General features: G+C 42.2%; 1 protein-coding gene and 1 long non-coding RNA gene across 4 annotated transcripts in view; one reads left to right on the forward strand and one right to left on the reverse strand.

The window, feature by feature from the left end:
- The window catches only part of LOC310641572 (hexokinase HKDC1-like), a 57200-nt gene extending 40143 nt beyond the window's left edge, over nt 1-17057 (forward strand). For all 3 annotated transcript variants that reach the window (XM_083364779.1, XM_083364777.1, XM_083364778.1), the window contains 6 exons: nt 539-634; nt 2959-3058; nt 5564-5747; nt 7083-7238; nt 8735-8968; nt 16276-17057. In XM_083364779.1, coding sequence (XP_083220905.1) covers nt 539-634; nt 2959-3058; nt 5564-5747; nt 7083-7238; nt 8735-8968; nt 16276-16420 — 915 coding nt within the window. In that variant the 3' untranslated portion in view covers nt 16421-17057. The remainder of the gene's footprint in view (nt 1-538; nt 635-2958; nt 3059-5563; nt 5748-7082; nt 7239-8734; nt 8969-16275) is intronic.
- LOC310641608 lies at nt 10991-19223 on the reverse strand. Its single transcript, XR_014492762.1, has 4 exons — nt 19125-19223; nt 18898-18966; nt 13442-13706; nt 10991-11109 (listed from the first exon to the last, which is right to left on the reverse strand). It is a non-coding gene; the product is annotated as an uncharacterized lncRNA (long non-coding RNA).
- Between the last annotated feature and the right edge of the window lie 1906 nt (nt 19224-21129).

Below are 21129 nucleotides of genomic sequence, written 5' to 3' on the forward strand. Positions count from 1 at the left end.
AAGATGGGCTTGGCATTCTTTTGAAAGAACGCTGGGTCTATTTTTAAACACAGGTTTAGTGTCGTTTGCTAGACTAGTTTCTAAAAATTGGTCTAATAATAAAGTTATTATTCTATTCTATATTATTCTATTCTTTGTTCTGTGCAAAAAGTCAATTTCAACATCAAAAGAAAGTTGGAACAGCATCCTCCTCCTGCTCTCTCTTCCAAGAAATAGCATTCTCTATCAGAAGGTAAATTTGGACATTATTTAAATCAAGGGTGTCCAACCTTAGCAACTTTAACTCGTGGATTTCAACTCCCAGAATTCCCTAGTGAGCCAGGCTGGCTGAGGAATTCTGGGAGTTGAAGTCCATAGGTTTTAAGATTGCCACTGGTTGGATACCCCTGATTTAAACAGTCTTTGAAAATGTAGTTTGAAACGAATCTTTCCTAAAAATGTAAAGCCAGTTTTGAGTTTGGGTGAACCAATTCTTTTCTCTCTCTTCAGTAAAGACTTTTTAAATTGTCTTTTTTGGATTACTACTTTTATTTTCCAGGGCGCTCTTGTTGGGTGGACAAAAGGTTTCAAGGCAACCAATTGTGAAGGGGAAGATGTTGTTGACTTGCTAAGGGATGCGATAAAACGGAGAAATGTAAGTATCCTGCATCTCTTTTGAGCTAGATCCCTCCCACCAGGGTTGAGCAGAAGCCACTATTTACTGCAAACTTCCTATTGATTTCATTCAGAATTATTAAGGTAAATGTAGAAGTCATGGGGTCTTTTACACTTTAAAAATGATTCAGGAGAAACTCTTTAAGAATTTGCCATCGGTTCGCCACCACGGCTATAACTTATCTAGAATAGTGGGAGGAGTTTCAAAGTTTATTGTAGGACATCCTGTTATGTGCCAGGTTGTAAAAGCCTTTGTCTAATGAACCACATGAATCCAAGCAATGAGGCTTCTTCGCTCCGTACGAACATCGGGTGAATCTACCTTTATTTTTTTACACTGCTAAAATGGACAGATATGCTTATGAACAGATGAACCTAACAGCAAATGTAAGTCTGCCTAGGATTCCTGATCAATAAATTTCTGTTTAAAACCATTCTGCAGAGTTTATGCTACTGGATCAGAATTATAAAGCATTTCTAATTCATGGTTCCATCATAGTAAAAAAAATAAAGGTAGATTCACCCCATGTTCGTACGGAGTGAAGAAGCCTCGTTGCTTGGATTCATGTGGTTCACTAGACAAAGGCTTTTACAACCTGGCACATAACAGGATGTCCTGCAATAAACTTTGAAACTCCTCCCACTATTCTAGATAAACTATAGCAGGGGTGTCAAACTCAATTTCTTTGAGGGCTGCATCAGCATTGCGGTTACCCTCAGGGGGCCAGGTGGGTATGGCCTGGGTGGGCGTGGCCTACTGGGTGGGTGTGGCTAGAGTGCGTATGGCCTACTGGGTGGGCATGGCCAGCTCTACATCGTTGGCATCAAGGGTGCCTATGGGGGCCTGGGCAGGAGTGGGACAGATCTGAGGGTCTTTGGCAGAAGGAGGGTCTCTGGGCCAGGGCCAAGGCAGTGGGGGCTGTTCCCTCACTGTTTCCAGGATGGCTTCGTGGGCCACATGAAACCACTTCGTGGGCCCGATCCGGCCCCCAGGCCTTGTGTTTGACATGTCTGAACTATAGGATTTACTAAGAACTAGACTACATTTTCCAGAAGCCATCTCTTAAGGAAATAGCATTTAACCCTTTAAATGCTAAATGTTCTCACATACATTTCTCTTAATGATACAACATTAACCCTGTAAATGCTAAATACTCTAACACAGTTCTTAAGTATATGCTCTGGCCAGATGGTTACATACTAGTCCAGCACACTTCCAAACTTTTGACCAAAAGGATAACTGGGAATTGGCAGTAACGATAAAAATATATAACAGGTTGCTGAGAACCCAGCCAAAGTAATCTAAAAATTCAGATTTCCTTCTCATTATGCAAATGGTTTATACGAGTTTATTACACAATTATTTTAAAATAAAACAACCCCTCTTTCTACCATCTTGAGGTTTAAGCCAGCATTGGCCCCAAAGATTTGTAAACATGCAGAGTTTTTTCCCCCTCCCAAAATCCCTATGTAGCTATCAGGTAACAAGCTGCTCACTTTGCTTTATATGAACCATTGTTGATGTAGAACAGTGTTTTTCACATTTGGCAACTTTTAAGATGAGTGGACTTCAACTCCCAGAATTCCCCAAGCTGGTGGAAAATTGTGGAATTTGAAGCCCACGCATCTTAAAGTTGCCAGGTTTGAATAACACTGATGTAGAACAGGGGTCTTCAAACTTGGCCCTTTTATGGGTTGTGGACTTCAACTCCCAGAATTCCTCAGCCAGGCACAGTGGGTGAGGAATTCTGGGAGTTGAAGTCCACAAGTCATAAAAGGGCCAAGTTTGAAATCCCCTAATGTAGAAGGTCAAGAGTGGTTTTGCTCAGCGGTGGAGCCCCATGATAAGAGGAAGCTTAGCCAGAGTGAGTTGTGCATCTTTTTCACACTTGCTCCATCAAAACTGGTTAGCCAAGAGTGGAGAGGTTAAGGCTGGAATGTGTTTCTCCAGCTGGCTTTGCAATTATAACCAGTATGTGTTGAACTGAACTTGTTTTACATTTATAACTGGTGAGATTTTTCAGTGGCTGTTTCAATGTTATGAACACTTTTGTTTACCGATTGCTAAAGTGAAATACAGTAAGGCAGAAGAATGCAAGTGTCCAAACAGTGATTTAAATGATTATTCAAGTTAGGTCATTCTTAGGTGGAGCATTTTTGCAACTACATATAACCCTAAATCAGGGGCCTACAAACTTGCCCCTTTTATGACTTGTGGACTTCAACTCCCAGAATTCCTCAGCCAGCGTGCTAAGGCATGCTACATTACAACACTGGCTACCCCTCACTCAATTTTTCTTTCAGGAGTTTGATTTGGATATCGTAGCGGTGGTAAATGACACTGTTGGGACAATGATGACGTGCGGTTATGAAGATCCACATTGTGAAATTGGCCTCATTGCAGGTAAAACGAGAGAAATATATAGCAGACAATAGCACAGGTTTATGCATTTGTGTTTTAATATCCCTGAGCAACAGGAAGGTACAGTAGATAATTGGGATGGTGCTAATTTTCACTGATGGCTACAAAAGAAGAAAATGGTACACAGATGTTGATTTGGCCCGGCTTTGGCTTATACTTTTCCTTTTTACATCATATATATTGAGCACCTCGTCGGCCCAAATATGGGCGAAATCTTTTGCCTGTATCAGCCCAAACTAGGGCCATCCACAGGCAGCAAGTCGCAACTGCGACAATTGTTGGGCCAACGAGGTGCTCAAAACACTCAAGACATATCTCCTCCCCTTGTCTCTTTCTTCCTTAATGCAGCTGATAAAGTGAGAAAGAGCCTGTGGCCTAGAGGTTAAAACAACTGCCTAACATGCAAAGCAGCCCAGGTTCGAATTTCAGAAGGGTATGGCTGACTGATGAGACCAAAGAAGCTTTAAATAGCTATATCAGTCCCCCTTTAATTTTTTGTCAGCAATCCAAATTTATTATATATATATATATATATGTATATATATATATGTATATATGTATATGTATATATGTATATATGTATATATGTATATATGTATATATGTATATATCTATGTATGTATCTATGTATGTATCTATGTATGTATCTATGTATATGTATATGTATATGTGTATGTATGTATCTATGTATATGTATAAAGGTAAAGGTAAAGTTTCCCCCGCACATGCGTGCTAGTTGTTTCCGACTCTAGGGGCCGGTGTACATCTCCGTTTCAAAGCCGAAGAGCCAGCGCTTGTCTGAGGACGTCTCCGTGGTCATGTGGCCGGCATGACTAGATGCCAAAGGCGCATGGAACGCTGTTACCTTCCCACCGTAGTGGTCCCTATTTTTCTATTTGCATTTTTTACGTGCTTTCGAACTGCTAGGTTGGCAGAAGCTGGGACGAGTAACAGGCGCTCACTCTGTTACGCGGCACTCGGGATTTGACCCACCAAACTGCCGACCTTCTGATCGACAAGCTCAGCATCCTAACCCACTCAGCCACCATGTCCCTATATGTATATGTATATGTATATGTATATGTATATGTATATGTATATGTATATGTATATGTATATGTATATGTATATGTATATGTATATGTATATGTATATGTATATGTATATGTATATACACACATTTTTAAAATTGGTTGAAGCACTGAGGAATTCTGGGAGCTGAAGTTCACACATCTTAAAGTTGACAAGGGTTGAAAAAGACTGAATTAGAATTTTTTGATCTTGCTGATATTATCTTAAGATTGTCTGGATTTTTTCAGCCCAATAATGTACCCTGACTCTTTCTATAGTAACCGTTAGAACAGTTACTCTTTTGTGTTCTGCAGCTATGGTTTTCCATCTCCTACATTTGAACTTCCATGGAGAAGAATAGAATAGAATAGAATAGAATAGAATAGAATAGAATAGAATAGAATAGAATAGAATAGAATAGAATAGAATAGAATAGAATAGAATAGAATAGGGCTGGAAGGGACTTCTAGTCCAGTCCCCTGCTCAAGTAGGAGAACCTACTTCAAGGTGCTGGTGATGACCTATAAAGCCCTAAATGGCATGGGTCCGGATTATCTCAGGGAGCACCTGCTGCCAGCATCAGCCTCCCATCGTCCTGTGCGTTCCCACAGGGAGGGCCTCCTTAGGGTTCCACCAGTTAGGGAATGCCGGCGGGTGATTCCAAGGGGGAGGGCATTCTCTGTGGGCGCGCCTGCCCTATGGTAGAACTTTGGACTGGTAGAACTTTGGACTGCCCCGGACCTTTGCTCGTTTCGCTGGGACCTGAAAACGTGGTTATTTGATCTTTCTGGCCTGGACTGAGGGGTTTTTAATTTAACTTTAAATTTTAAATTTTCATTTGTTTTAATTGTGGGCTAGTTTTAATTTAATTCTATTTTAATTGTATTTATTTGTATTGTTTTAATTCGCCCTGTAAACCGCCCTGAGTCCTTCGGGAATAGGGCAGTATATAAAATCAATCAATTAAATAAATAAATAAATAAACCTATATAATCTCAGACAGGTGATTGTCCAGTTTCTTCTTAAAAATTTCCAGAGATGGAGCGCCCACGATTTCTGGAGGCAAGCTGTTCCACTGGTTGATTGTCCTCACGGTCAGGAAATTTCTCCTTAATTCCAAGTTGCTTCTCTCTCTGATCAGTTTCCAACTATTATTTCTCGTCCTTCCCTCTGGTGCTCTGGTGAACAACCTGATCCCCTCTGCCTTGTGGCAGCCCCTCAAATACTGGAATACTGCTGTCATGTCTCCCCTATTTCTTCTTTTCTTTAGACTAGCCAAACCCAAGTTCCACAGCCATTTTTCATATGTTTTGGTCTCCAGGCCTTTGATCATCTTAGTTGCTCTTCCTTGAATTTTTTCCAAACTCTCAAGAACTTTTTGCTCTTTTAAAGCCTCTTTTTCTTTCTGTCTTTCAGGGACAGGCAGTAACGTGTGCTATATGGAAGAAATGAAGCACATAGAAATTATAGAAGGAGATGCAGGCAGAATGTGCATCAACACAGAGTGGGGAGGATTTGGTGACAATGGCTGCATTGATAATTTCAGGACAAAATACGATAAAGAGGTGGACTCGGGGTCTCTGAATCCTGGGAAGCAAAAGTAAGGGTAGATGTTGTGGTGCCACAGTCAACATTATGGGTTTTCTTTGGAACTCAGTGTCTTCTGCTGTAGAGCAGGCAATGCAAAATATTAGAAATATAATCTGTCTTCTCCAGCTGGAAGTTTGGAGTTAATGCTCCGATGAGTTTCAGGATATTGGAGAGGAAGAAGGAAAATCACAGTTTTGTTTTTTTATTCAAAGCCATAATAAAGAAAACAACAACAACCAGGAAGACTAAACGGTATATTGTGAGCTAACATCCTTAAAGTGGATATTGCATCAATGCATCTAATGTTGCTTAGAGCATTACAAAAATCTAACAACAATCACAATGGCACTTGCAAGGTCTCACTGATAAAAGAAGTGTTGCAGTGTCATTCTTTTTTGTGATGTACGATGGGTTGTGATGTAGCAACGGGCAAAAAGAAGGGGTGGGGTTTGTGTCTTGAGACAACTTGGGTCACTCTGACTATTTTGCCCCCAGCCTGGACATCCCTGAACAAACATGCTGTAATTAAAATCCTTCTCTTATGTTAATGGCTGCCCTCTCGTTTACAATGTGGAGTACATTTTATTTCGAAATATAATTTTAAAAATTCTCCAAAAATTCATGTTAGAATAAAATAGTACAGAATCTCTTGAGTATAGTAATCTGCAACATAGTAATGAATCTCATTGTATTACATATACAATAATAATTTTCATAATAATTCCATATTGTCTAATGAAAATACAGGTAGCCCTTGACTTATGATCACAAATGGGACTAGAATCTCCATTGCTAAGCAAGGTTCAGAGAGTCGTGCCTGATTTTACGACCTTTTTTTTTTGCCATGGTCATTAAGTGACTCACAGTGTTATGACATGAATCACAGTTTTGTTAAGTGAATCCGGCTTCTTTGTTGATTCTGATTGTCGGAAGCCAGCTGCAATCACATGACCTTGTGATCCCAGGACTGCGGGAATGCTGTGACAATTGTGTGACGACTGCTCATAAGTCATATTTTCCCAAGCTGTTGTAACTTTAAGTGGTCAATAAACAAATGGTTGTAAATCAAGGACCATCTGTGGGTTAAATAACACTAGCAATATTAAAGTATTGCTATTAAAATATTAAATATAGCAGTAGGTAAGGTTAAACATCCTTGACCAATTCTTTGTTTGAGAAATGTCCTTTGGTTGTTCTGAAATGTTAACAATTCTACACTGGAGAAAACAAGATTAGGGAAAGCTTTATTACACTCTCTACTTGAAGGGCCATTTGTGCATAGCAATAATGAACAATCTGCTTGGTGTTATTCAAATCCAGATGCTTTTTCTTTGGTGTTAAATAGATATGAGAAAATGACCAGTGGAATGTATTTGGGTGAAATAGTGAGACAGATCTTGATAGACCTTACAAAGAGAGGACTTCTGTTCAGAGGCCAGATTTCAGAATCTCTGAGAAGAAGAGGAATATTTGAAACAAAATACTTGTCTCAGATTGAAAGGTACGATTTGTTGTTGCACAAACAGCATTTTCTCTCCATTTCCTGTCTTCTGCGTCTCTACCACATAGGAGACAACAAACAGCTGAATGGGATTCATGATTTATTTATATTCTTATATAAAAGGTAAAGACTCAGTTATGAGAGCCAGTCTGGTTTTCTCAGACACAAAGAATCAAGACTACACGTTAAGTTTCTTGCTCATGTCTATACACCAAAATCTACTCAATTAGTGGTCAGCAATAAATTGGCACTAGATAAGAGTTAACGGACTTAGACCTCTTGTGGGAACGTAACAACTTCAAGCTGAGTCCTCTCTTGACTCCCCCCAAGGCTCTGCCTGTCCTTCGCTTACAGGTCTAATGGTTAAGCTGTTGGAGTAGGAGCAGGAAAATATGAGTTCTACTCCTGCCTTACTTGTAGAAGTCTATGGGGTGATTTTGGATCAGTCACTTTCTTAGCTGTAGGAAACTTCAAGCTGAGTCCTCTCTTGACTCCCCCCAAGGCTCTGCCTGTCCTTCACTTACAGGTCTAATGGTTAAGCTGTTGGAGTAGGAGCAGGAAAATATGAGTTCTACTCCTGCCTTACTTGTAGAAGTCTATGGGGTGATTTTGGATCAGTCACTTTCTTAGCTGTAGGAAACCTATTTCTGCAGATGTTCTCTACAAAATTGCATTGACCTGTCCAGGTGGTCACCAGAAGTTGGATCTGACTTGAATTTGGGGGGAAAGGCTCTTGAATTGACAGTGATTTCTGATGAATACATGAGCTTCCTTGAAGTTTTTTTTCTCTCTCTCTCATCTATCAAATCATCTATCATCTAATATATTATGAGAGAGGGGGAGGGGGAGAGAGAGAGAGAGAGAGAGAGACAGACAGACAGACAGACAGACTGTTCTGCAATGGAGTTTCAATCTATAGCCCTCCAGGTTTTAGCTTTCTGTGGCTCCTGGGAGCCCTCGTACAGGAATATCTGGACAAGGAGATTTTCTTCTGCTGGTGATGGCAATGTCATCTTAAACCTTTCAAAAATTATTTTGGGTTGTATTTCAGGGTGTTGTGACATAAGGTAAGAGTAGCATTTAATATTCAGACAAAGTGCCTTCTTAAATCATGGAGAATGTCTGTCTATGTCAGGGGTCTTCCAACTTGGCCCTTTTATGACGTGTGGACTTAAACTTCCAGAATTCCTCAGCCAGACACGCTGGCTGAGGAATTCTGGTAGTTGAAGTCCACACGTCATAAAAGGGCCAAGTTGGAAAACCCCTGGTCTACAGTATGTGGTTGCTAGGTGTCATAAATAACTTGATGGCACATGATTAATCGTTCTAAATCCTGTTTAAAAAGGTACCATAGTCATAGGTGGGAGGAATATAGTGCTAAGGAGCCAACATACCAGCAAAATATTTCTTAAAAAGCAGAAATGCTTTCTAGCTCTTTCTAAGAAGTACTGTTTTGAGTAATCAAAAAGGGTCTGTTCCATTTTGGCTGAGCACAGTGATCGCCTTGCCCTGCTGCAAGTGAGAAGAATCCTGCATCAACTCGGGCTGGATGGGACTTGTGATGACAGCATCATTGTGAAAGAAGTGTGTGGTTGTGTTTCAAAAAGAGCTGCCCAGCTCTGCGGAGCAGGATTGGCTGCTGTTGTGGAGAAGATACGTGATAACCGGAAAGTGGAGCGTCTCAAAACTACCATTGGAGTGGACGGTACCTTATACAAGCTCCATCCACAGTGAGTATTTAAGCATCTCTTTGGTTGTAGGGATTTGTTTTTTGAGGCTAGGTAAAGGTAAAGGTTCCCCCGCACTTGCGTGCTAGTCGTTTCCAACTCTAGGGGCCGGTGCTCATCTCCATTTCAAAGCCAAAGAGCCAGTGCTTGTCCGAGGATGTCTCCATGATCATGTGGCTGGCATGACTAGACGCCAAAGGCAACGCTGTTACCTTCTCACCGTAGTGGTCCCTATTTTTCTACTTGCATTTTTTACGTGCTTTCGAACTGCTAGGTTGACAGAAGCTGGGACGAGTAACAGGCGCACACTCTGCTACGCGGCACTCGGGATTCGGCCCGCCAAACTGCCGACCTTCTGATCGACAAGCTCAGCGTCCTAACCCACTGAGTCACCGCGTCCCTTATGTCATAAAATACTGCATTATAATTTTTATGTCATAAAATGGTTTATAACATTTGCCAAATTTCAGTTCCACAGGAGTCATGAGTCCCAGATTTCAGATACATTTCTGCAAGTCAGCCCATGTTCCTATGCAAAGAATGAGACAAGTTTTCTTTCAAAAGATTCTCCATTTCTATCCCCCTTCATGCCTCCCTGTTCTTCCCTATTTAGACTACAGATAGACTTACTACCCCCAAATTTTTGTTGTTAAGTGAGGCATTTGTTAAGTGAGTTTTGCCCCATTTTATTACATTTCTTTTCACGGTGGTTAAGTGAATCACTGCAGCTGTTAAGTTTGTAACACAGTTGTTAAGTGAATCTGGCTTCCCCATTGACTTGGCTTGTCAGAAGGTTGCCAAAGTTGATCACATCACCCTGGGGACACCGCACCCGTCATAAATACGAGTCAGTTGCCAAGCGTTTGAATTTTGATCACAAGACCAGGAGAGATGTTGCAATGGTCGTTAAGTGTGAAAAACGGTCATAAGTCACTTGTTTCAGTGCTGCTGTAACTTTGAACAATTACTAAATGAACTGTTTTAAGTCAGACACTATCTGTACTTATCGTAGTGAGACCCACTGGCGCTTAACCACAGCACAAATGATTTTCTGCTGTGTCCTCATAACACAACCTTCAGTCTGGCTGCAGTTTGTGACGGCGCCAGACCTAAGTTGCCTTTAATTGTACCGATCTTGAAGAAGACCATCTAATCAGCCTCAGCCCTCCAGTTCAAGGAGCAGACACCGCAGAGCAGTGTTCCTCAGCCTCAAAAACTCTAAGATGTGGGGAATTCAATTCCCAGAATTCCCCAGCCAGTTTGATGGCTGAGGGATTCTGGGAACTGAAGTCCATGTATCTTAAAAACTGCTGAGGTTGAGAAATACTCCCATAGAGATTCCAGGAATACTGCTTTATTATTATAATAAACCTTTATTGTCAAAGTACAACATGTGTACATTGAGATTAGCTGAGCCTCCCCCCCCGTGCTCTCTCCCCCCAACACACAGTGACAACAAACCCTCCATCCCACCACACTATGTGAACCAACTACACCACACACCGGCCTCCCAAGTCAATTCTGCATAAGATTAAGTCCCATTTAAAAGCCTAACAGCCCATGGATAAAAGCTATTTTTCAGCCTGTTGGTACGGCTGGCTATATTCCTATATCTCCTACCGGATGGTAGGAGAGTAAAGAGATACCGTCGAGGGTGTGAGTCATCCCTGAGAATTTTCCTCACTCTTCCAAGGCAGCGAACCCTGGCGATGTCATCCGGTGGTGTCAGGGAACAGCCCACAATGTCTTGTGCTGTGCTCACTACCCTCTGTAATACTTTCCTATCCGCGGCTGTCAGACCAGCATACCAAACCACAATACTGTACGAGAGGATGCTCTCTATAGTAGACCGGTAAAAGAGGGTCATTAGCTGTTATTCTACCCTGTTCATCCGCAAGACCCTAAGAAAGTGAAGCCTCTGTTGGGCCTTTCTAGCCACCTGAGTTGTGTTAACTTTCCAGGTCAGATCTTCACAGAGGTAGACTCCCAGAACTTTAAAGGAGGAAACTCTCTCTACACAGTATAATAGCAGTATATTATAATATAATAACAGAATCAGGCACAACCATCCACTCTCCAAATTCTTTTCCCCCTTCAAATTCAGATTGTTGCCCAGTTTCAATATATAGAAATCTGCCATCTGCCTGAAAAAGAGAATTTTTAAATTAATTGTCATGTACTTTTTATGAATGGAAAATTCCATGAATATGTACTCTATCAGAACCCTGAAATGGAAACCTTCTGCTATGCCAAAGGCAGCATTAAGAATTCTTATTGTTAAAGAAATACAGTTTTCATTGTTAGAAGGCTATCATGAATATTTTATAGGTGTTCTGCTTCACTAATGCACCTGAAAATAGTCTTTAAGAAATTTTCTAGCATCGCTTAATCAGCTAAATAATTTATTTATCGAGCTTTCTTACTATTTTTTTTGAAGTTTTCAATATTGTTCATTGAGTATTTATTATACTGTATTTTATATTTTTACAATAAACTTATTAAAGTTTATAAATGCAAAGATAAAAAATAATACAAAGTAAAAAAAGTATAAAAATTAAGGAAAAAGAAATGGCTGGTTGTGTACCTGGCCAGGTACTGGCCAGCTATATAAGGAGTGCAGGTAGCCCCTATTCCCCAGTATGGTCACTTCCACCTAATAAAGAGCTGTTATGCTGTACTCATCGGCCTGGCATCCTTCCTACTCTCCAGAACCCTCTACACAACAGTGGCGATGAAGGTGGGATCCTGCTTTGCCTTAAAGAGCTGAATTCACAAGGGGACGGCTTCGCGCGCTGGAGGAAAGAGGCATCTTTCCCCCCGCACTTCTACGGCCAGCTAGTCACCACGCTAGCAGCCACACATACTCAGAACCAACCATCTGAGTCGGTGGAGCAGGAGCCGAGAACAAGAGGAAGAAGATGCCTAAAGTCGGCCAGCCCAGAGAATTCGACATCCGCCATCCTGAATGGTGGCCATCACACCTGGGGCAAGTCGAGAACTATCTCCAGGCGAACCAAATCACCGAGGACAGCCTAAAAGTGGCAACCTTGCTTTGCATAAACGGGCCTGCCACATTCGATTTAGCCGAAAGCCTATTTGCACCGATGCCGATCAAAACCGTCTCATACAGAGACCTCACGCAAAAGCTGAACGGGCATTTCAAGCCCCGAATGTCTGAGCTGGCCTGGCAGTTCCGGTTTGACCAGAGGGTACAACAGCCGGGCGAATCTGCGTCGCCTCTGCAAGTTCTCCAACCTGGACGAGAGACTTCGGGACAGGCTGCTGTGCAGCCTAAGAGATAAGCAACTGCAACAGAGGCTTTTCGCAAGGCCCGATATAACTCTCCAAGATGCTCAAGATGAGATCTTGGCCGATGAGGCGGCCAGAGGTGCGGTGCAAGCGGTACAGATTCCCCTGCCCAGCAGCCCAGAGGAAGCAATAAATTACAAAGGCGCTACGTACGGCCAGCACACAGACGAGGAAGAAACCGACATCGACCAGATCCAGCAAAAAACGGAACAGCGGGATCGACGACGCGAGCACAGGGAGAGCCAGCAGAAGGCAGCTCCATCCCCGAAATGCGGAGGCTGCGGAGGCAACCACCTGCGGATGAACTGCAAGTTCCGGTCGGCCACGTGTCAGGCCTGTGGAAAATTGGGCCACATCGCAGCGGTCTGCCATAGCCATTTCCGAGAGGGCCTACCCAAGCGACAATCGGAGAACTCATTGGGGAAAGGTACTGGGGCTCGGAGCTCGACAAGTGTGGCTTTTTTCAAAAGCCAGAGGGCCATCTGCTGAACCGGGGCCCGCCGGCCGCTTAAACCCAAACTAAAATTGGAAGTCCATTTACAAGGCATTCCTTGTAAAATGGAGCTAGACTCCGGCTCTGCAGTCTTGATTATTTCTGATGAGACATTTAAACTTGTTTGCGGCTGGAGTAAGCAGTGGGTTAAATTGAGGCCCTCTAGTATCATGTTAACCAATTTCCAAAATGCCCCAGTAAAAGTTAAGGGGGAGACCACCCTTTCTGTGCGGTTTAAGAGGTTTCAGGGGCACTTGGATGTTATCATAGTCAAAGGCCGTAGGACCAGTTTAGTCAGGTTGGACTGGTTTGAGGCATTGAGCATCGTAATATCTGGCATCCACAGATTGCAGGGAAACAACATTGAATCTGTCTGCAAAGAGTTTGCAGACGTATTCGATAGTAAGCTGGGAAGGTACACAGGGCCCCCCATTTCATTTAAATTAGACCCCATTGTATTACTCATTAGAATCAAACCCAGGAGAGTCCCCTTTGCATTCAAGTACAAAATTGAAAAGGAGCTAGACAAACTAGTAGAACAGGGGGTCCTGCAGGTGACAGACGGGGGAGAGTGGGAGACCCTGATAGTCACACCCCTCAAAGCTAACGGGGAGAGCCGTATCTGCGCTGATTACAAATGCACCCTAAATAAGGCCCTAAACCAGCGTGCTTACCAGGTCCCCACGGTCAGCCATGTTCTCGCTTCCCTCCAAGGCGGCGCCATCTTTGCTAAACTAGACCTCGTGCAGGCGTACCAGCAGCTGCCATTTACCATGGAGACAGCAGCAGCACAAACAATTGTAACTCATAAGGGAGCCTTCAGAGTTAACCGCCTGCAGTTTGGAGTAAGTGTAGCGCCAGGAATTTTTCAGGAGGTAATGGAGCGAACACTTAAGGGCATCCAAGGTGTATGCCCTTATTTTGATGATGTCCTCATTGCTGGAAAAACAGAGGAAGTGTTAGCAGACAGACTTAGGGCAGTTTTAAAGAGGTTTCGCTCTGCAGGTCTCAAACTAAAAAGAGACAAATGCAGCATAGGGGTTACATCCACAGAATTTTTGGGGTTCAGGAGCGATGCCAGTGGAATTCATCCCGCAGAATCCAAAGTGAAGGCAATTAAGATGGCCCCCATTCCCAAGAACAAGGCAGAACTGCAAGCCTTTCTGGGATTATTAAACTTTTACCACTCCTTCCCACCCCACAAAGCAGCCATAGCTGAACCCCTGCATAGACTCCTAGATAAGAAAGCTGCATGGAAATGGACCAATGTCACAACACACCACACCATGCACAGCCACGGGGAAGAGTCCTGTGGAGCTCTGTCGGGGCAGATGCCTCATCACCAAACTGGACAGGCTTCACCCCGACAGAGTGGCTTCTGAGGCTGCGCAACCCAAAACTCCAAGAGAACTACACCCGGGTGACTTGGTTTGGGCCAGGAACTACGGTCTGGGACACTTGTGGATTTTGGGGGGGGGTTGACAAAACTGGGCCCTTATCTTACGTAGTAGGGGTGGAGGGGGGTCGTCAAGTCCGACGGCACATAGACCAAGTAAGGAAAAGAGTTCCAGAATGGTCACCAAGCGACCTCGGGGTGAATTACCCCTCACTGAGTTTTCAGGCTGGCACACAAGCTAGCTCACATCCCCCCTACCAGCACCACCAACAAACAACTGCGTCTGAGGCCAAGGAGGACCAGGTTGACACAGAGCTGCATCGGGAGAACCCCGATCAACCAGGACAGCAACCCTCCCAGGACTGTGGGGCTAACCCTGCCACAGGGTCTGACTATGGGGTGGGTCTACCAGGAACGGTTGGCCAGAGCTTACCTGCTGACTCTCCAGTTCAGAAGAATTTGGACTCCCAGGATACGCCGAGTAAGGTGCCAGCCCACATGGGGGAAGAAACCCTAAGACGTTCATCTTGGTCCCATAGGCCACCCGCGTACCTCACTGACTATGTGCGCAAATAAGGGAAGCCGGATGGCTAGGTCCATTGGGAAGATTGGTTGTCATGAATGTAATATGTGTATTGTTTCATCCTTAAGGGGGAAGGGGTGTTATTTATTAGGCTTTTAGGAACAACTAAAGCACTTGTATAAAAGTCACCACCAGGAGGCGTTGAACTGTAACTGTTTTGGCGGGAAGCAGTTTTGGCGGGAAACAGAGGTTCAATCCGATTGGTTGGTTGTGTACCTGGCCAGGTATATAAGGAGTGCAGGTAGCTCCTATTCCCCAGTATGGTCACTTCCACCTAATAAAGAGCTGTTATGCTGTACTCATCGGCCTGGCGTCCTTCCTACTCTCCAGAACCCACTACACAACACTTTTCTGGCATTATACCTAATAAAAAAAGTTCAGATTTAAAATCTACATGTTTTCCCAACATCTTTTCTAGCCAAGTATGTATTTTCTTCCAATACTTCTTTTCTTTGGCACATGTCCACCAAACATGGTGATGAGTACCTGACTTGTGTTTACATTTCCAACATCTATCTGACATGTTTTATTATTATTTTTTGCTAATCTTGCTGGTGGCAAGTGCCGTCTATAAAACATTTTAACATTCTTCTGCATTTCCATTGTATTGGGGAACAGGAAATGTTTTTAGCTGTGGGGGGACCCCTTCTTCCCTCTGCCTGGCCTGTAATGTAATTTTAACAAAAAGTTTTACTTACTGGAAATATATAAGGAATGTGTATTTGAGTAGCTACATACAACCTTGTAGAAGATCAGAAAGGAACAAGGAGAGCAGAGGTAAAAAGGAGAAGGTTGAAGGGAATCCTTGTGTAGACCTCACCTCTTTGCATCTGTTAGCGGAGAAGGAGCTTAGACGCAAGCCATCTAAAGTCACATCTTCAACTCTTCAATTCTTAAATCCTTTGCTCTTATGAAGAACAAGCAAGGAGGCCTCGCTTAATGGCTGCCCTGTTTAGCAACTGTTTAAAGCCACAAGGGGACTGACAAAGTAACCTTATGACTAGTCCATGTGCTTACAACCATTGCAGCGTCCCTGGGGTCATGTGATCGAGATTCTGGTGCTGGGCAACCAGTGGGTGACCAGGTGATCACCATATCTGTGCTTGACAGCCAACTTCTGACAAGCAGATTCAGTGGAGAAGAAATCTCAAATCGTGGTAATGTGATGTCTCGCTTAATGACTGTGGGTGATTCACTTAACCACTCTGGGAGGGTGAGAGGATCTCTTACTTAACTACTATGTCCCTTAGCAACAGAATTACCAGCCCCAAATGTGGTCATTAAAGCGACAATTGCCTGTATATTTTATAATTGATGTGAGAGCAAAAGTTGCCCTCTTAACTTGGGCACGCAGGGTAAAATTTTGCCCTCGCTAGATTGGGAGCATTACAAGACATTCAGAGTATCCTGTGCACGTCTGTGTTCCCCTCTCTCCAGTCTTTGCAATGTAAACAATTACATTTGCAATTGGACTGTGCAAAACATCGCATATGTCAAAATTGGCTTGTGTTTCTTCTTTCTGTGTTTAGCTTTTCTAGGATTTTGCGAGAAACAGTGGAGGAGCTGGCACCACAATGTGATGTAACTTTTATGCTGTCCGAAGACGGAAGTGGCAAAGGAGCAGCCTTAATTACAGCGGTGGCCAAGCGGATGCACCAAGTTGCTGAAAATTAAATTGATCTCACAGACCTGGGTGGGCAAGAAGGATCGACTATACAAGTTCCTACGCACACAGTTGTGGCATGATCAATCCAAAAGGATCCATTTCTGCAGCTGATGGCCAGAAAGAACACAGGATACCATCTGTCATGTCAAAACTGATGGGAGATTTTGCCTTATTCGGACACTGTTGTTATTAAGTTGCCTGATACACAACACCATACTTGATATTTCTTCACTGTGCCTAACACAATTCAAAATATTAAATGGCCAGGTTCCATAGGTTTGTTTTAAAGAAATCTGCTTCTTTTGAGTGTATTTATACAATCCCTGCTCTATGTCCTAATTTAGTAATTTCTGGTTAATGTTAAAATATCCTTTGTATTGCATAAATACTTATTGGAGAGTAGGTATAATATACCATAGATATATGTCAAGAGCTGGTGCTGTTTATCTAGTGCAGCATTTATTTTCATAGCATATGAAGGTTGGAAGGTACCTCAGAGATCATCTAGTCAATCCTCCTACCCTGTGGAGGAATCCACTATTGTATTACAGCATCTCCAACAGATATCCACCCAAGCAAGCAAAAAGGCTAATGGATAAAATGTAATAAATTAATGTTTTTGCCTCATAAAAGTTGTCTCTTGGATGACGCTCATTGTATTTTAAATTTTCTTGCATTTATTTGATGCTGTTTTTCAAAACTGAACTCCATTTGATTTCAATGCATGTTTAGTAATGCTGAGAGAGCAGGGGAAAAAAATTCTCATGCATTTTCTTGAAAAAGCAATGCCTGCTGGGGACAACACATGTGGACACGCACACTATCAAGTTTGAACAGCTATTTTTCTAGAGACATTCAAGCAGCTTAAATCTTGGTTCTTGTGACGCGTACTTGCTTAATAATGGCAGCAGCCCACAAAAATTAGGAAGCTACAGCACCTGAAGGTTGTTTTCTCCAAGGATTCATTGTAATGCTTTACTTTCATATCCTGCTTTTTTTTAATCTGTCCTTCCCTAAAATCAAAATTGGTTGAGGTTGCACTCAGAGAAATTATACTGATTCTATATGTGAAAATAGGGGACTGGAAGCTAAAACATAAAAGGAACGGTTGCTGGAATTGGGTATGTCTAGTTTAACGAAGAGAAGGATGAGGGGGGACATGATAGCAGTCTTCCAATATCTCCGGGGTTGCCACAAAGAAGAGGGAGTCAAGTTATTCTCCAAAGTGCCGGAAGGCAGGACAAGAAGCAACGGATGGAAACTTAAGCAAAGAGAGAAGCAACCTAGAACTAAGGAGAAACAATCGGTGGAACAACCTGCCTCCAGAAGCTGTGAATGCTCCAACACCGGAAGTTTATAAGAAAAGACTGGACAGCCATTTGTCTAAAAGGATATAGGGTTTCCTGCCTGAACAGGGGGTTGGACTAGATGACCTTCAAGATCCCTTCCATCATCATCATCATCATTATAAAACTTTTATTCATAAAACATGAAACTCAGTCAACTGAACACTCAAATTGACTGGCACTAATGGTTGACACGGGTTGCTGCCAGCATCCTAGGTATCAACCAGGTATCTACTGTTTTTTTTTAATTTTTTTAATTTTAATTCCATTTATATCTCGCCCTTCTCTGAAGACTCAGGGCGGCTTACAAGCTTAGCTGTAGCCTTCATTCTATGCATATGCCTGCTTATTAGGGCTTTCACACACACCCCAAGCGGCATTATTACAAAGTCAGCTTAATTGCCCCCAACAATCTGGGTCCTCATTTTACCTACCTCGGAAGGATGGAAGGCTGAGTCAACCTTGAGCCTGGTGGGATGCGAACCTGCACTAATTGCAGGCAGCTGGTGTTACTTAAGGAGGCATTAGCCCACTGCTCCACCAAGGCTCTTGGTGTTGTTGTTGTTGTTGTTGTTGTTATTATTATTATTATTATTATTATTATTATTATTATTATTATTATTATTATTATTATTATTTTAGATATCACCTTAGTCCAGTCTTCCCATTTTCCATCCATCAGTAGTACTAATAAGAGTTTGGGGGAATTCAAGGGCCTTTGCAGAGCAGGTTGGGGCACTGTTTCTCAACCTTGGCAACTTTAAGACATGTGGACTTTCAACTTCCAGAATTCAGTTCTGGGAATTGAAGTCCACACATCTTAAAAGTTGCCAAAGTTGAGAAACACTGGATTGGGGCCGTCTGCTCCTTTCTCCAAGGATCCCACTTTGCAAAGTTAATGCAATGTCTTCTGAGCAACATTTATCTACCTATTTCTGCACATAAACAAAAGAAGTAGAAATGCCTCGTTCTAGTCCTTTCTTATCCAAAAAAGTAGCAATGAAATATTTCACATTAGAAAATCTAAAGGGGAAGAATTATGCCACTTATAGCTAATAGGATCCAGTGATATTCTGCATAATTTTATCATTCATTTATCTTGTGGAAGCTCGATAAATTTATGCTCTGAGGATGCTGACCTATCCAGTCCTGGGGGATTTCTTCTGATAGTTTCTTCTGATGTGTCCATCTTCCTTCCTGAAACATTCCTACAGCAGTAAAAGCACAGCAGAGAATGCAAATTACTGTAAATGCCTACTTGCAATACACCACTTTGGAAAACTGCCTCCTATTAGCAAAAATTGAAATACTTCTTGGTCGGTCATCTGATCCTCCCATTATATGCTACCCATCCTTTTCTACTCACCTTGAAGTCAAGAAATGTACAATATAGTTAAGTCACTCCACTTGCTTCTGCTCACCTTTTCTTAAGAGTGAGCTCTTAGGTACATAGAAGAGCACACGGTCTTAAAAGTTCAAAGAAATTCATGTTAGCATATCAGAATAACAGAGGTAAAAGGGACCTTGGAGGTCTTTAAGTCCAGTCCCCGCTGAACCAGAAGACCCTGTGCCATGACAGGCAAATGACTGCCCAATTTCTTCTTAAAAATCAAGACAGTTCATTAATAGATACTAGTATATTCATTAATAGCTACTAGGAATAGAAACTTTAATAGATGATAGTTATCAATTTATACTGCACTGGTAAGGCCACACTTGGAATTTTGCATCCAGTTCTGGTCACCATGATACAAAAAAAATAGTCTGAGATCCTAGAAAGTGTGCAGAGAAGAGCAAAAAAGAGAAGAGATTTGGAGGCAAACATAATGAATGATTAAGGGAACTAGGTACATCTAGCCTATCGAAGAGATGGATTAGGGATAACAGCAATGTCTTCCAGTACTTGAGGGGCTGTCACAGAGAAATTGGGAGTCAATTTATTCTCCAAAGCAAGAAGGCAAGACAAGAAGCAATGGATAGAAGCTCATTAAAGAGAAATGTAACCTGGAGCTAAGGAGAAGTTTCCTGAAAGAACAATTAATCAGCTTGCCTCCAGAAGCTGTGGGTAATCTATTGCTAGAGGTTTTCAAGAAAAGATTGGACAACCATTCACCCAGGATGAAATAGAGTCTCCTACATTGGGTAGGAGGGTGGACCAAATCCTCCAAGGTCCTTTCCAGCCCAATGATTCTATGAAATAATATATTAGACAAAAGATAATCAGCATAATAAAGAATATCAATAGTGCAGGCCTTTATCTGCCAATGCTTAAGCACAGAGCAAAGATGTCATGGCAATATCTTTCTTTTTGCCATGCCCCACAACATTGCCCTCATCTCATCCCTACCCGTTCTTTCTGGGACTATTCACTAGTCATCATGAAGTTGGATTAAAGGACCGTAATGCCACCCACATTAAGGACTCTGATAGGGGATAAAATGTAGGAGACAATGGCTAAGATGGGCAATGGAACGGAGAGTTATTCTCTGATTGTTTTCCCCAAGGCATTGTTAGGCAGAAGAGCTACATCTGCATCTAGATTTACAACTCCAAAATGAATGCACCATAGTTCAAATGTATGCCTTTATTCTTTGTAAAATCTTTATTAAACTTTGCCTCTGCAAGGAATCAATGCAATGATTTAATGCACATTCCTTTCTTTAGAGTTGGCCCTTTTATGACTTGTGGACTTCAACTCCCAGAATTCCAAAGCCAGCATGCCTGGCTGAGGAATTCTGGGAGTTGAAGTCCACAAGTCATAAAAGGGCCAACTTTGAAGACCCCTGATTTAGACCATATAGTTTTGTCCATATTTTTCAAAACATAGTTAGTGGCCCTTTAACTGCCTCTTCTCCTACAGCTTTAAGCACAGCAGTGTAAAAAAGTGCAAAGAGTATTGCACCTGGTGCTTTCCCAGTTCGTCCTTTGCCATCTCACCTTTCCCAGGAGCTACTTCTCTAACAATATTCTCTCCTTACATTTTTTTTTAAAAAAATCTATAATCTGTTTTTCAAGGGATTTTAATATCACCTTTTCACCAACCAAACCCGCGTGTCTTTTTCAAGTTGTTTTTCAATATATTTTATCCTAATGAAGTTAAGAAACATCCATGTGGCATTTCTGCCTAGACCACTGGAGGGAGCTAGAGAACAAAGTATAGCTGCTGAATTCTTCAGGTCATTTTAGTTCAATCCTTCCTGAACTGAAAGACAGTTTAGGATACTTTAGCAACCATTTTCAAAGGTTCATTGAATTTACCGACTTAAAAAAACAGCTCTAATTACAAATCCGTGGAGAATCAGTAACTTACCTGAAAAGGAATGCTACTAGTAAGCCACCGTATCTGCTGGAAGACATTATAATACATTATA

The sequence above is a fragment of the Vipera ursinii genome, assembly GCF_947247035.1.
Source record: "Vipera ursinii genome assembly, chromosome: 5".
NCBI classification, from domain to species: domain Eukaryota; kingdom Metazoa; phylum Chordata; class Lepidosauria; order Squamata; family Viperidae; genus Vipera; species Vipera ursinii.